Genomic DNA, 15,327 nt, shown 5'->3' with positions numbered 1-15,327 from the left:
AGCAGTAATTTTCGTTTTCAACTCGGTGATTTTTTCTGACACGTAAAAATGTTTTTTTTTTTTTAATACAAAGAAGACTGCCAATGTAATACAATATCCCCGACTGAATCCAGAAAAATATTTCCCTCTTTCCTCGAAATTGAATACATTTGCAACCAGACTCATCCAAAGCTTGACCTCCTTCCAGCTTGGACGACCTCCTCCGAGCCGGGATCACGTTAGCCGAAAACGTCGTCGTCGTAAACAAGGAGCTATCCAATTCCGCAGAAGAAGACTCCTTAGCCGACTGCAACACGATAGTGGCCGTTCAAACCATGTTCAAGTAAGTATCGAAAACCCGACTAAAATCATTATTTGTCTCCGAGATCAGTTTTCGACTCCGCTAAGTCAGAATACAAATGGCCCGCTCGCGCCATAATTTTTCACAGCCCTTTATAGATTCCCGTTAAGCAAGATAAAACCCCTTCGATCCGCGCCTGATAAAAATAAATAGTTCGCTCCGGACGAGGATTGATGGGCGCGTTTAATTTTAAATCTCGTGAAGGATTTATCCGGCCCGGAGCGCGAAAATTTGATCAATCAGCAAAACCGCCCATTGAAATTTTAATTGAGTCCGCTTTGACGCAGTTAAGAAAATTTTATCTCGTTTTCACCTCCGGAGAACAGTCGATTTAAATCCGGCAGCGGTTTGCCGCATTTGCATCTTAAAGAGCTTTCACGATTTTTAATTGCAGGTTTTTTCCGAGCATTAAGAGCATCACGGAGTTGTCGCAGTCGTCCAACATGCGATTCATGCAGTTCAGGGCCCACGACAAATACGCGCTGCACCTGTCCAAAATGGAAAAGGTAAATATCCAGGTTTTCCGGTTTTTTTGTAAATATTTTTCGATGAAAATGTATAAGCGGGAGAAAGTTGACGACGTGTTTGCTTTTCAATTTTATATACATTTTATGAATATGCATCCGTGTTTTTGGAGTGTACATATTTGATAAAGTTTGAACAAGACGGGTGAGCTGTGGCAATTAACAATTTCAATTTGAAGTTGGGTTTGTAAAAAGGACTTTTATTGTAGGCATGACAAAGGGAATTTCAATGCGTATGTACCTATTTTATTAGTTTCTTGCATATTTTTTGATAATGAGTTTGCTTATGTTGACCCAGTGGGGTAGGTCGAAAATGGCTGGGTTTGTTGCTATTTTCTGAGAACACAATATCTTCCCTCAAAAAAAAAAATTAATCAAGAATTTACCTCTACAATCTCAGAAATTAGTCAACATCTGCTTCCATTTGCATTTTTCATTTACAGATTTATACACATAGGAATATTTATTGTGGTTGATACTTTCTACTTACGCCTGCTTACACACTTCGTATGAAAACAACATTAAAGAACTGTATTTTTGTGAAACATTTTCAGTGTAGTGTGTTAAATTGAGTAGTTTTAGAACTTCTGGGTTCAGTACTTATTTTTCTACATCCAATATAGACCGTAGGTTTGTGTTCGTGCCGTGTTTGTCACCGTAAACTATCCCACACACACGACACTACAGTCATAAGTGTTGATCGTAGTCTCCTTCAACCCATATACACTAACACACACCTTGGATAGGGGAAACGCGCCAAGACTCTCCTTCCATTACGAGCAAGCCAGTTGGGCACCGAATTAACCCAAACCCGTCCCTTAGAACCGTTACAAAAACTTATATTTTTTTTTAGTACCTGCAAGGACCCCGTGAACGCCAAACCTGTCCCGTATTTGGTTTACGTTTAGCAAATCGCGTCAAGATGGCTTCGCGAAGCCTTTGTAATAACTTTGGAATTCCGTGCGTCGTTCTCACCAAGCCCTTGACCTTTAAAAGTACCCACGCCTGCCATGGGACCCTTACGGACGAACATGTGAGGAATATTATATGATTTGGCGTAACTTAATCATTTTTTTTGAAGTCATGTTGGCTACGTTTCCGAGTTGCTCCTAGAGCGCGAAAAAGTATGTCTTCCATTTCCGTCTGTCGGTCGTCTGTCTGTTCAGTGGCGATTTCGTAGCCGGTGCTTGTTCTAAAATGGAACACATATTTAGGGTCAGGTTCGTCTGTGTTCCGCTCCAAAAACTTGATGACGTCAGCTCAACATTTTGCAATGTAAATCTGACTTGAAATTTGCAAAATTATTGACGTTATCACAAAATTTCGTTGATAAATACTCATGTAACTTATAAAAACTTGAAATTCTCAGAATCAATTTTTAATTTATCTAAGAAACTGGACTTGATTCGTTGTGTTTCAGGGACGAGGGAAGTTCTGTCCAAATGACTTTGGACCCAATTTTTATGTAAGTTGTTAAAATCATGTCCTTTACATCGGTTAGATTTTAAAAATACCGCTATAAGTGATTTAAATAATATTTTATTCTCTTTAGATGGTAAGTCAGATTGCATCGACATAACATAACCTCACTTCCGAGTTTACTCCACCGGCATAGAAAAGGAATTTTTCTGATGGAATTTCACGCAAAATGTTTTCTTTTATCTAGTGGAGGAAGGATTCATGTAACAAAATATTACACTAGCAAGAGTACTTCAGTAATATACAGGGTGAGTCACTAAGTGCGCGGTCTTCGATTTCTCATTAATTATTAAAAAAGAACAGGTACAAACTCAAGTCGTATGGCTCTTTGAGCAGTATACATTAAAATTATTTTGACTATACAGTGTTTTGTTGTCGAACGCCCTATATATTTTTACATACTTTTATTGTCTTCTGTTTTTTTTTTGCAATGCAAGGGTTGCCCAAAAAAAATCTTATTTTAATATACAGAGTGTTTATGAAATAATTCTAAAACTTACCAGTTTCAATATGAATCTTTAATTTTTTCAAATAGTGTTTTTTATTGCATTTTACACAATTTTTTGTTTACTGTGATTATAAAGATTAAGGAGAGATCAATCAAAATTGTTGTTAAATTTTCTATTTCTCGCTATTTTGTTTTTTCGATTCTTCGTTGTTTCAGATTTTGGCATTCCTAAGTTTTCGATTTTTTTTATTTTCTTAAGTCTCGATTTCCCAATTTTGAGTTTTTCAATTTTTCGATTTTTCAACTTTCGATTTTTCAATTTTTCGATATTTCAGTTTTTTGATTTTTTAATTTTTGATTTTTAAATTTCTCGATTTTTCAATTACATATTAAATTTTTGGATATGTATATCAGTTTTGGGATTTTTCGATTTTTGACTTTGTCATTTCTCAACTTTTCGATGTTCAATTTTTCATTTTTTCAATTTCTCAGGCTTTTGATTTTTCGATTTTTAAAATTTTCAGTTTATCGATGTATCAGTTTTTCGATATTTCAGTTTTCGAATTTTTCGGTTTCTCAATTTGACGAACCAAATTTTTTGATTTCTCGAAATTTCGATATTCAGTATTGGCATTTTAAAATTTTTCTAGTTATCAATTTATCAATTTTTTGACATTTCAGTTTTGAGATTTTTTAATTTCGATTTTTTAAATTTTATATTTGTAGATTTTTTGATATATCACTGTAGGAATTTTTAAGTTTTTTGATTCTTTAATGTTTCGATTTTCCAGTTTCTCGATTTTCAATTTTTCTGGTACTCAATTTTTGGGTATTTCATTTTTGGAAATTTTCAATTCAATTTTTCGATTTCTTGATTTTTCATTTTTTCGATTTATCAATTTCTTGATTTTCTATTTTTCGATTCTTCATTGTTTCAGTTTTTGGATTTCTCGGTTAATCGATTTTTCAACTTTCCGATTTATCGATTTTTTTATTCGTCTATGTCTCGATTTCCCAATTTTTTGATATTTCAGTTTTTCGATTTTTTAATTTTTTGGTTTTTAAATTTCTCGATTTTTCGATTTTTCGTTTTTTCGATTTTACATTTTTCAATTACATATTGAATTTTTCGATGTTCAATTATTTCAGTTTTTCAATTTCTCAGAATTTTGATTTTTCGATTTCAAAATGTATTTCGATTTTCTAAATCTTAAAATGTTTCGACAACTCGATTTCAGTGTTTCGGTTCTTCAATTTTTCGATACATTAAATTTTAGATTTTTCGTTTCTCGAACTTTCGATTATTTCAGTTTTGGGATTTTGCATTTTTGGATTCTTCAATTTTTCGATTTTTCAATTTCTCGGTTGTTCTGTTTTCAGTTTTTCTGTTTTCAATTTTTGGGCTTCTAAATTTTTTCATTTTTCAGTTTTTGACATACCTAAGTTTTTGATTTCTCAGCATTTCAATGTTCGATTTTTTAGTTTATCAATTCTTGTATTTTCCATTTTTTCGACTTTTCTATTTCTCAATTTTTCAGTGTTCAGTGTTGAAACTTCTAAATTTTTCGATTTATGAATTTATTAGTTTTTCGACATTTCAGTTTTAGAATTTGCTTACTCCGATTTTTTAAATGTTACATTATTAGATTTTTTGTTATTTCAGTGTAGGAATTTTTCAGTTTTTTGATTTTTTAATGTTTAGATTTTTCAATTTCTCGATTTTCATTTTTTCTAGTATGTACTCAGATTTAGAATTTTTCAATTTCCTGATTTTTATTTTATATTTCGATTTCATAATTTTTGGTGTTCTTTAGTTTTCGAATTTTTGATTACTCGATTAATCGGTTTTGTCGACTTTTCGGTTTTCAGTTTTCCATTTCCGAGTTTTCGACAATTTTTCAATGTTTCAGTTTTGAGATTTTTTCAGTATTTCCAATTTTCAATTTTTCGCATTTTTTTTTAATTTCATCAATATTTTGAGATTTTCCGATTTTCCGACTTCTCGGTTCTAGATTTTTAAATTTGATTTTTAAAATTTTTGATTTTTCGATTTTTAAATTTTTTTGTTCTTAAACTGTTCAATTTTTCGATTTTTTTAATTGAAAATATTTCAATTTTTCATTTCCCAATTTTTCGAGAATTCACTTTGGGGATTTTTCCGTTTTAGTTTTCAGTTTTTCGATTTTTTCACATTTTCGATTTCTTAAATTTTACATTTTTTGATGTTCCGATTTCCCAATTTTTAAATTTTTTTAATATCAATTTTTCCAGTTTCCGATTTCTTAAGCTGCAGCATTTTTAATGTTTTTTCGAGTTCTCAATTTTTCAACATAGCAATTTTGGGAATTTTTCAATTTCTGGATTTTTCAATTTTTGGTATTTAAATTCTTCGATTTTTTAAATTTTAAATTTTTAGTGTTTCGATTGCTCGATCTTTGGATTTTTCGAATTTTCGGTTTTCGATCTTTCAGTTTTTCAATTTTGCGATTTCGAAAATTTTTTATTTTTCGGTTTTTAGATTTTTCGATTTTTCAATTCTTCAGTGTTTGTACATGTTTTCCATTTTTTCCACTTTCTGTTTCTCAATTTTTGCATGTTCAGTGTTAGAACTTTAAAATTTTTCGATTTATCCTTTAATCAATTTCAGTTTTGGAATTTTTTTATTTCGATTTTTTAAATTTTAGATGTAAGGATTTTTTTTCGATTTCGCCTCAATTTTTCGAATTTTCGATTTCTCCATTACTCGATTTTTCGACTTTTTTCGATAAACCTGCATTATATTTCTTTTTTCTTTTAAATTTTTTAATTTCATCATCAATATTTTGTTGTCTAGATTTCTCAATTTTTCAACTTCTCGGTTTTAGATTTTAAATTTTTTGATTTTTCGATTTTTAAATTTTTTAGTTTTAAAATTTTTGAAATTTTCGATTTCTCGACTTCTTGTTTTTAGAAAGTCACTCTTATCCTTAGCAGGTACTTGTAAAAATATGCAGGGTTTTCCATTAAAAAAAACTCAGTTGTATATAGTGTTTTAAAATTAAAACACTCTGTATAATAGTTGAAAATATTTCCAGTCTGCTACTTAAACAGGCTTACAGCTTTAGTCTTGACTTTTTTCTAATTTAGTAATAATGAAATATCGACGAGAGAGTGCTTAGTGACCCACCCTGTATATATTTTTTTATGTGTCCCTGGTCAAATTAATAAATATAGTTTAATTTTCTTCGGGAAACGTTACATTTAATATTTGAGAACGACCATAATGCGTGTTTTAAAATTCTTTAGGATATTCGATATGTACACAGTGAGTCAATAAGACCGAGATCTGAATACTTCATTAATTAATTTTTAGAGACAGAAAAAAGTAAAAGACCAAGGTTGTACGATTCATTAAAGTTCTAAAAAGTTTTCTTTATGGTTAAAAATTCTCTAAAATTATTTTTAACTATACATAGTGTTCTATTTTTAAGACGTAACACACAAGTTTTTTCTTTTTTTGGAACACTATGTATTTTTACATTTTGTCATTAGTCTCCTCCTGAGCTTTATAGGAACATTTTATTTTTGAATTTCCAGTGCAACGTTGCCACGTCATTCCAATTTCCTTGAAAATTTTTGTCAAAAAAAAATTGAGTTTTTTTAAAATGTGTGTTACATTATTCTGTATAGGTACAAATAACGTATCTATGCTTTTTAGTGTGGTACCGAATAAGTCAATTTTAATATACAGTGTGTTTATAAAAACAATTCTAAAACTTCACGTTTTTCAAATATCCATATTTCAGATTATTCAAATAGAACACCTTGTATTTTATGATTGCAACTCACACTATTTTTTGTTTCCTGCGGTTATAAAGCCTAAGAAGAAGTCAATCTGCATATGTCGAAATATACAGGGTTTTCCTTTTAAAAAACTAAATCGTGTGATATGCTTTAAAAGTAAAACACTCTGTGTATAGTTGAGAATAATTCTAGTGTATGCTATTCAAAGGAGCTATTGGTTTTAGTTTTTGACTTTTTATAATTCTAACAAATAATAATTAAAAAGACATCGAGGAGCGAGCACTTAGTGACTCACCCTGTATACATATTTTTTTTCATGTGTATATGTGGTCAAACTTTTGTAGTTAAATTTTTTGAGTTTTGCTTTTGGAAACGTTACATTCAATATTAAAACACAACCATAAAGCGTCTTTTTGTTCTTGTAGGATATTCGATGTGTGTACAGGGTGAGTCAATAAGTCCGCAATCTGAATACTTCATTAATTAATTTTCAGAAATAGAAAAAGGTTAAAGACCAAAGTTGCATGATTCTTTAAAGTTCTAAAAAGTTCTGTGTATAGTTAGCAATTCTCTAAAATTATGTTTAACTATACTGAGTGTTCTGTTTTTAAGATGTAACACACAAATAAGTTGTTCTAAATGGAATACTCTATATATTTTTACTGATTCTTATTAGCCTCCTCCTGGTCTTTATTGCCACATTTTATTTTTGAATTTCCAGTGCGAGGTTGCCACGTCATTCCATTTTCCTTGAAATAAAAAAATCGCAATAGAGTTATTTTTAAAATGTGTTACAATATTCTGCATAGATAAAAGTAAGATATCTATGCGTTTTGCTGTGGTACTAATTAAATCAAATTTTAATATAGTGTGTTTATACAAAAAAAAATATTTTTTTAAATATTTACAGTGTGTTTATAAAAAAAACCAATTTTTCCTTATTTCAGTTTGATCAAATAGAACACATTGTATTTTATTACTGCATCTTACACACATTTTTTATTTCCTACGCTTATAAAGCCTAAGAAGAAGTCAATCCGCATATGTAAAAATATACAGGGTTTTCCTTTTAAAAAACTAAATAATGTGATATGCGTTCAAAGTGAAACACTCTGTATATAGTTTAGAAAAATTCTGCTGTATGCTACTCAAAAGAACTTGTGGTTATGTTGATTTTTTTTAATTCAATAATTAATGAGACATCAAGCAGCGTGTACTTAGTGACTCACCCTGTATATATATATTTTTCTTCATCTATGCATTTGATCAAACTTAAACTAGTTAAATTTTCTAGTTTTGCTTTTGGACATGTTTCTTTCGGTATTAAAGCACGACCATAAAGCGTGTTTCTGTTTTTATAGGATATTCGATATGTATACAGGGTGAGTCAATAAGACGGCTATCTGGACACTTCATTAGATAATTTTTAGAGATAGCAAAAAGTTAAAGACTAAAGTTGTACCATTTTTTAAGGTTCTAAAATGTTCAAAAATTAGTTAAAAATTCTCTAAAATTATTTTTAAGTATACAGAGTGTTCTATTTTTATTACGTAACACAACTTAGTTTTTCTAAAAGGAACCCTGTATATATTTTTACATATTCTCATTAATCTCCTCCTGGGCTTTATAGCCACATTGTATTTTTGAATTTCCAATGCAACGTTGCCACATCATTCAAATTTCCTTGAAATTTTTTGCCAAAAAAAAATCGCAATAAAGTTATTTTTAAAATGTGTTACAATTTTTTGTATAGGTATAAATAAGGTATCTACCCTTTGTATTGTGGTACCAATTAAATCAAATTTTAATATACAGTGTGTTCATGAAAAAATTCTGAAACTTCACATTTTTCAAATATCCATATTTCAGTTTGATCAAATAGAATACCCTGTATTTTATTACTGCATCTTGCACCATTTTATGTTTTCTCCGGTTATAAAGCCTAAGAAGTAGACGTCAATCCAAATATGTGAAAATATACAGGGCTTCCCGTTTAAAAAAACTAAATCCTCTGTTATGCTTTATAAGTGAAACACTCTGTGTATAGTTGAGAATAATTCTAGTGCATGCTACTCAGTGAAGCTTAGAGTTTTAGTTTTTGACTTTTTCTTAATTCTAATAATTAATGAGATATCGAGAAGCGAGCACATAGTGACTCACCCTGTATATAAATTATTCTTCATGTGTATGTCTGATCAAACTTTTATAGTCAATTTTTTGAGTTTTACTTTTGGAAACGTTACTTTCAATATTCAAGCACAACCATAAAACGTGTTTTTGTTCTTGTAGTGTATGTATACAGAGTGATTATAAAAAAATCTAGAACTTTTCAATTTTCAGATAACGATATTTCAGTATTTTCAAACTTAGATCTTGAACATTTCTCTGTTTCAAATAATTAATATTATGTGAAGGAACACACGTTTAGCGACTCGCCCTGTATATAAAAATTGTCCAATCACAAATAGTTCTTAGAAACTTTTATAGAGAAAAATCAATTCTTCGTCTCTGCTAGGACAAAAAAAGAAAAGGGAAGTAGATTGATAAGAAATAAAAAACTTTTTCCAAAAAAAAATTAACAACAAAATTGTGAGAATATCCCATCCAATCAGCAAAATATATTGTAAAAAAAAATAACGCCAATAAAATAAACAACCACTTATGCCATTTAACAATTAATCATAGCATTATCAAATAATTCAATTTTAAACCGAGTTTACAACGTACGATAAAAAATTTATTCCGTGCTTCAATTTATATAATTCCACCAACAATTGATACTGTTTGCGAACAAACAACAAAACTCCAATCGGAGTGGACACGATTTTGAACCCGGACTCGAGTTCGCACACTGAAACAATAAAAAACAGAGCGTGAATTAAAAGTGCGCTGTTGTTACAAAAGCGTATAAATTACTAGTAATGTGCTTTTTTATTGTCGTTGGCAGTTTTGATGGCCTGACATTTGAACTTGCAATTTAGATTTATCAGTCCTTGTTAAAATCAATCCGGTGACATTTGGTGGAGGCGCCGGGTAAAAGCCCCACTTTGTTCTACAGCAATTTCATTCCTGTGTTCCGGCGTAATATTTGTGTTCATAAAGTATCCACAACACGCAATCCCGAACTCATTGCTTTTTTGGTGGTGCATTCCTCGGAAAATACCTCCATGAAAGATAAAAGAAGTGAATTAGATGGGGAGATTTGAGGTCGCGCTAAATTTTTAACATTGAGATCAGTTTTTTTACAATATTTATACGCACCTGCGAATAATTAAATTTTGAAAATTAATAGTAAAACTCTGTTGACGCTTCTGCAGAAAAAAGTCCAATTTTATGACGCTAGCAGCGTTCTGTTCAATAATGGTAGTTCTATCGATCCACTTCAAAGACCAATATTAATGTTTTTAGATGGACTTTTCGTGTCATTTTTTTATAATAATTTGATTTTAATGCACATACTAGTATTTCAGAAACTTTATCAATCAGTTGATATACAATCACTAAATAAATTATTATTTTTCAAACTATCTGTCGTCGCTTTTAAAACTTATTATTCCGGAGCTTTTACTATTTCTATGAAAAAAAAATGGAATCTATCTCAAAATGGACTGTTTTATTGAAAATTCTGTCAGGATTACGAATATTTGTTTGTTCTCGCCGTATCTCTTTCAAAATCAGAGAAATTTTGTATTAATTTTGCGGAATCTGTGTTTACTTTCTCCGTATTTATCCAAAACGAGGCGGAAACCACATGTTTATTGAACACAATTAAATTTGGTCAGAAGGGTTCGCAAACGGGTAATTTAACTGAAATTAAATTGAAACAAATATTTTCAAAAGAAACCGCTATCCCGGCGCCTCCACCAATTTTACACAAAAATTAAATTTTGTGAATTAGAATAGTAGAGTAATACAAAAATATATTACATTGAGTGATAAATTGTCTGACATATTTGAAAAAATACGTAGTTTCTGTAAAATGTACCATCTCAAATGGAAATTTCTTATAGAATTTGGAAATAATTATTTTCTATTTATTCATCCATTTTTATACAAAAACCAAATTTACTTACATTGGTTTTAAAGTAGATTTTTCGTATTGGAAATTTTTGCAGAATAACGAATAATTTTTAGACAAAAAAAAAATTACGTCAAATTGGTCGGGAAAGGGGTCATTTGACGATTTTGTTCTATGTTGCTCACAGAAACTACCAGATGGATTCTTATGAATTTTAGATGCATGTTAAAAACATAGTAAATCGCCAGTCAAAATTTGTCTGTTTATCCCCACCAAAAATGTTATATATAAATATTTAAAAATTCGTATCTACATTCTTTCTTTAACTGTGCTTTAGGGGCGAGGGAACTTCGATCTAAACAACTAAAAATTTCTGTTTGTCTGTTGTCAAATTTTATGTGTGTGATGAATATCGTGTAGATGGTAAAACGCTAGGTTTATCTGATTATTCCCACCAACAATGTGATGACGTCACCTCAAAACTTTTCACAGCAACTATAAATATATAAATTTTCTGACATTTTGCACTTTAATTTTGAAATTGCAAAACCAAAAATAACCTCATCTTACAGTTTGGCTGAATAAATGTTATTTAAATTTGGGAAAATAACACACTGAACGTTTAGTTTTTATTAAAAACTAAACGTTTAGTTTTATTAAAAACTAAACGTTCAGTAGAGATCCAGATTTTTGGGAAAAAAATCAAAGTTATGTAACAACATTTTACGATTTAACTTTCGAACCAAATGGTTCGCAAATTTCGCAAACGTTCTGAGGTTATTTAAGAGGGATTTATAAACTTGCTGTTGACGTTGAAGTTCCCGTTGACGTTGTTTTAGAGCTGAAAATTGTCATTTATAAACTCCATCGCTAAGTTGCCGTTGATAGTAACCTTGGTGTTCAACTGTTGCCGTGTTTCAAGGGCTTGTAAAAAAAGTGGCGCATTTAAGTTGATTACTACAAAAATTTAGCCCCGCCCACCCGCCCTATCTAAATTGTGATGATTTTTTTTATTCGTCGTGAGCCAAAGGGGCGGAGCTTAGCTGCACTTATTTCTCTACGAGAAATTAAAAACACCCATACTGACCTGATCTAAATAAGTAGTAATGAAGTTGTCATTCGTTGCCAGACCTAGGGGCGGAGCCTAATTGCAAAATCCATATTTGCCTACAAACACTCATCATTTTAAATGTGTTTTAAGTTTCTAAGAAAAAAAATCATCACAATCGAGATGGAGTGGATGGGCGGGATTTATATTTTGTCTTTTTTTCTTAATATACATAGTATGCTTTGAACAACACGATACTCAAGAGCATATTTTTAATTTCTTGTACAGAAATAAGTATTTTGAAGTTAAGTTCCGCCCCCTTGATTCACAGCGAATAAAAAAAATCATTACAATTGAGATATGGCGGGTGGGCGGGCTTACATTTTGCCTTTTTGTTTTAATATGTGTAGACTTCTTTTCACAACATGAAACTTAAAACATGTATAAAATGGAAAATTTGTACATCGATTTGGCAATTAGGCTCAGCCTCATAATTGTAAAATCCATTTTTTCTTGTAAAAATGTACAATTTTAACCATGTTTTAAGTTTCTTCTTGTGAAAAGATGGCTATGTATAATAAGAATAAAAAGGCAAAATATAAGCCCCACCCACCCGCCCTATCTCTTTTCTGATGATGTTTCTTATTCGTCGTAACCGGAGGGGTGGAGTTTCATTGTAAAATCCGTATTTTTCTACGAAATATTACCATGTGATCTGACCTGACTGGACCTGACCAGACCTGACTTGATCTAAATATACAGTAATGAAGTTTTCATTCGTTGCCAGACCTAGAGGCGGAGCCTAATTGCAAAATCCATGTTTACTTACAAAAATTTGCCATTTTAAACGTGCTTTAAGTTTCTAAGAATAAAAAGATCATCACAATTGAGATGGGGTGGGTGGGCGGGGTTTATATTTTTTCTTTTTTTCTTACTATATATAGTATACTATGAACAACACGAAACTCAACACATATTTTTAATTTCTTGTGAAGAAATAAGGATTTTGAAGTTAAGTTCCGCCCCCTTGATACACGGCGAATAAAAGAAAATCAATACAATTGAAATAGAGCGGGTGGGCGGGCTTTCGTTTTGCCTTATGGTTTAAAATGTGTAGACTTCTTTTCACAACATGAGACTTAAAACATGTTTAAAATGCAAAATTCGTACATCGATTTGGCAGTTAGGCTCAGCCCCATAATTGTAAAATCCATTTTTTCTTGTAAAAATGTACAATTTTAACCATGTTTTAAGTTTCTTCTTGTGAAAAGATGGCTATGTATAATAAGAATAAAAAGGCAAAATATAAGCCCCACCCACCCGCCCTATCTCTTTTCTGATGATGTTTCTTATTCGTCGTAACCGGAGGGGTGGAGTTTCATTGTAAAATCCGTATTTTTCTACGAAATATTACCATGTGATCTGACCTGACTGGACCTGACCAGACCTGACTTGATCTAAATATACAGTAATGAAGTTTTCATTCGTTGCCAGACCTAGGGGCGGAGCCTAATTGCAAAATCCATGTTTACTTACAAAAATTTGCCATTTTAAACGTGCTTTAAGTTTCTAAGAATAAAAAGATCATCACAGTTGAGATGGGGTGGGTGGGCGGGGTTTATATTTTTTCTTTTTTGTTACTATATATAGTATACTTTGAACAACACGAAACTCAACACATATTTTTAATTTCTTCTGAAGAAATAAGGATTTTGCAGTTAAGTTCCGCCCCCTTGATTGACGGCGAATAAAAGAAAATCAATACAATTGAGATAGGGCGGGGGGCGGGCTTTCGTTTTGCCTTATGGTTTTAATATGTGTAGACGTCTTTTCAAAACATGAAACTTAAAACAAGTTAAAATGGAAAATTTGTACAAGGAAATATCGATTTTGCAATTAGGCTCCGCCCCATAATTGCAAAATGCATATTTCCTTGCAAAAATGTACCATTTTGACCATGTTTTAAGTTGCTTCTTGTGAAAATATGGCTATGTATATTAAGAGAAAAAAAGGCAAAATATAAGCCCCGCCCACCCGCCCTATCGCAACTCTGATGATTTTTTTTCTTCGTCGTAACCCGAAGAGCAAAATTTCATTGTAAAATCCTTATTTTTCTAGGAGATATTACCATGTGACCTGACCTGACTGCACCTGACCTGACCCGACGTGACCTAATCTAAATATGTAGTAATGAAGTTTTCATTCGTTGCCAGACCTAGGGGCAGAGCTTAATTGCAAAATCTATAGTTCCTTATAAAAATTTATCATCTCAAATGTGTTTTAAATTTCTAAAAAAAAAATCATCACAATTGAGATGGGCTGGGCGGCGGGGTTTATATTTTGTCTTTTTTCTTACTATACATAATATACTTTGAACAACACGATACTCAAAAACATATTTTTAATTTCTTGTGAAGAAATAAGTATTTGGAAGTTAAGCTCCGCCCCCTTGATTCACGGCGAATAAAAAAAAAATCATTACAATTGAGATAGGGCGGGTGGGCGGGCTTTCGTTTTGCTTTATGGTTTTAATATGTGTAGACATTTCTTCACAACGTGAAACTTAAAACATGTTTAAAATGGAAAATTTGTACGAGGAAATGTAAATTTGGCAATTAGGCTCAGCCCCATAATTGTAAAATTCATATTTCCTTGCAAAAATGTACGATTTTAACCATATTTTAAGTTTCTTCTTGTGAAAAGATGACTATGTATAATAAGAAAAAAAAGGCAAAATATAAGCCCCACCCACCCGCCCTATCTCAATATTGATGATTTTTTTATTCGTCGTCACCCGAAGGGCGGAGTTTTATTGTAAAATCCTTATTTTTCTACGAGATATTATCATGTGATCCGACCTGACTGGACCTGACCAGACCTGACCAGATCTGAATATGTAGTAATGAAGTTTTCATTCGTTGCCAGACCTAGGGGCGGAGCCTAATTGCAAAATCCATATTTCCTTACAAAAATTTATCACTTTAAATGTGTTTTAAGTTTCTAAGAATAAAAAGATCATCACAGTTGAGATAGGGTGGGTGGGCGGGGTTTATATTTTCCTTTTTTTTTAGAATACATAATATTCTTTGAACAACACGATACTCAAAAACATGTTTTTAATTTCTTATAAAGAAGTAAGTATTTTGCAGTTAAGCTCCGCCTCCTTGGTCGACGGCGAATAAAAAAATCATCACAATAGAGACAGGGCGGGTGGGCGGGCCTACATTTTGCCTTGTTATTGTAATGTGTCTAGACTTCTTTGCCCAACATGGAACTTAAAACGTGTTGAAATGGAAAATTTGTATAGGGAAAAATCGATTTTGCAATTAGCCTCCCCTCTATAATTGCAAAATCCATATTTCCTTGCAAAAATGTACCATTTTAACCGTGTTTTAAGTTTCTTGTTTTGAAAAGATGGCCATGAATTTAAGAAAAAAAAAGGCAAATTATGAGCCCCGCCCACCCACTCTATCTCAATTCGGATGATGTTTTTTATTGGTCGTAAGTCGAAGGCCGGAGCTTATTTGTAAAATCCATATTTCCCTACAAAAATTTACCATTTTAACCGTGTTTTTTGAGTTTCTAAGAATAAAAATATCATCACAGTTGAGATAGGGTGGGTGGGCGGGGTTTATATTTTCCTTTTTTTGTTAGAATACATAGTATTCTTTGAACAACGCGATACTC

General features: G+C 31.5%; 1 protein-coding gene across 1 annotated transcript in view; it reads left to right on the top strand.

The window, feature by feature from the left end:
- Nucleotides 1-15,327, top strand: part of LOC135139545 (potassium channel subfamily T member 1) — a 238,221-nt gene that overhangs the window by 190,428 nt on the left and 32,466 nt on the right. The window contains exons 18-20 of the mRNA XM_064069828.1: nucleotides 188-322; nucleotides 735-846; nucleotides 1,718-1,897. Coding sequence (XP_063925898.1) covers nucleotides 188-322; nucleotides 735-846; nucleotides 1,718-1,897 — 427 coding nt within the window. The remainder of the gene's footprint in view (nucleotides 1-187; nucleotides 323-734; nucleotides 847-1,717; nucleotides 1,898-15,327) is intronic.

The sequence above is a fragment of the Zophobas morio genome, unplaced genomic scaffold, assembly GCF_036711695.1.
Source record: "Zophobas morio isolate AGI-343-1 ecotype UQ-CSIRO unplaced genomic scaffold, CSIRO_AGI_Zmor_V1 ptg000031l, whole genome shotgun sequence".
Lineage (NCBI taxonomy): Eukaryota > Metazoa > Arthropoda > Insecta > Coleoptera > Tenebrionidae > Zophobas > Zophobas morio.
The sequence above is the reverse complement of the archived record's forward strand: the minus strand, read 5'-3'. Positions and strand labels throughout refer to the sequence as shown.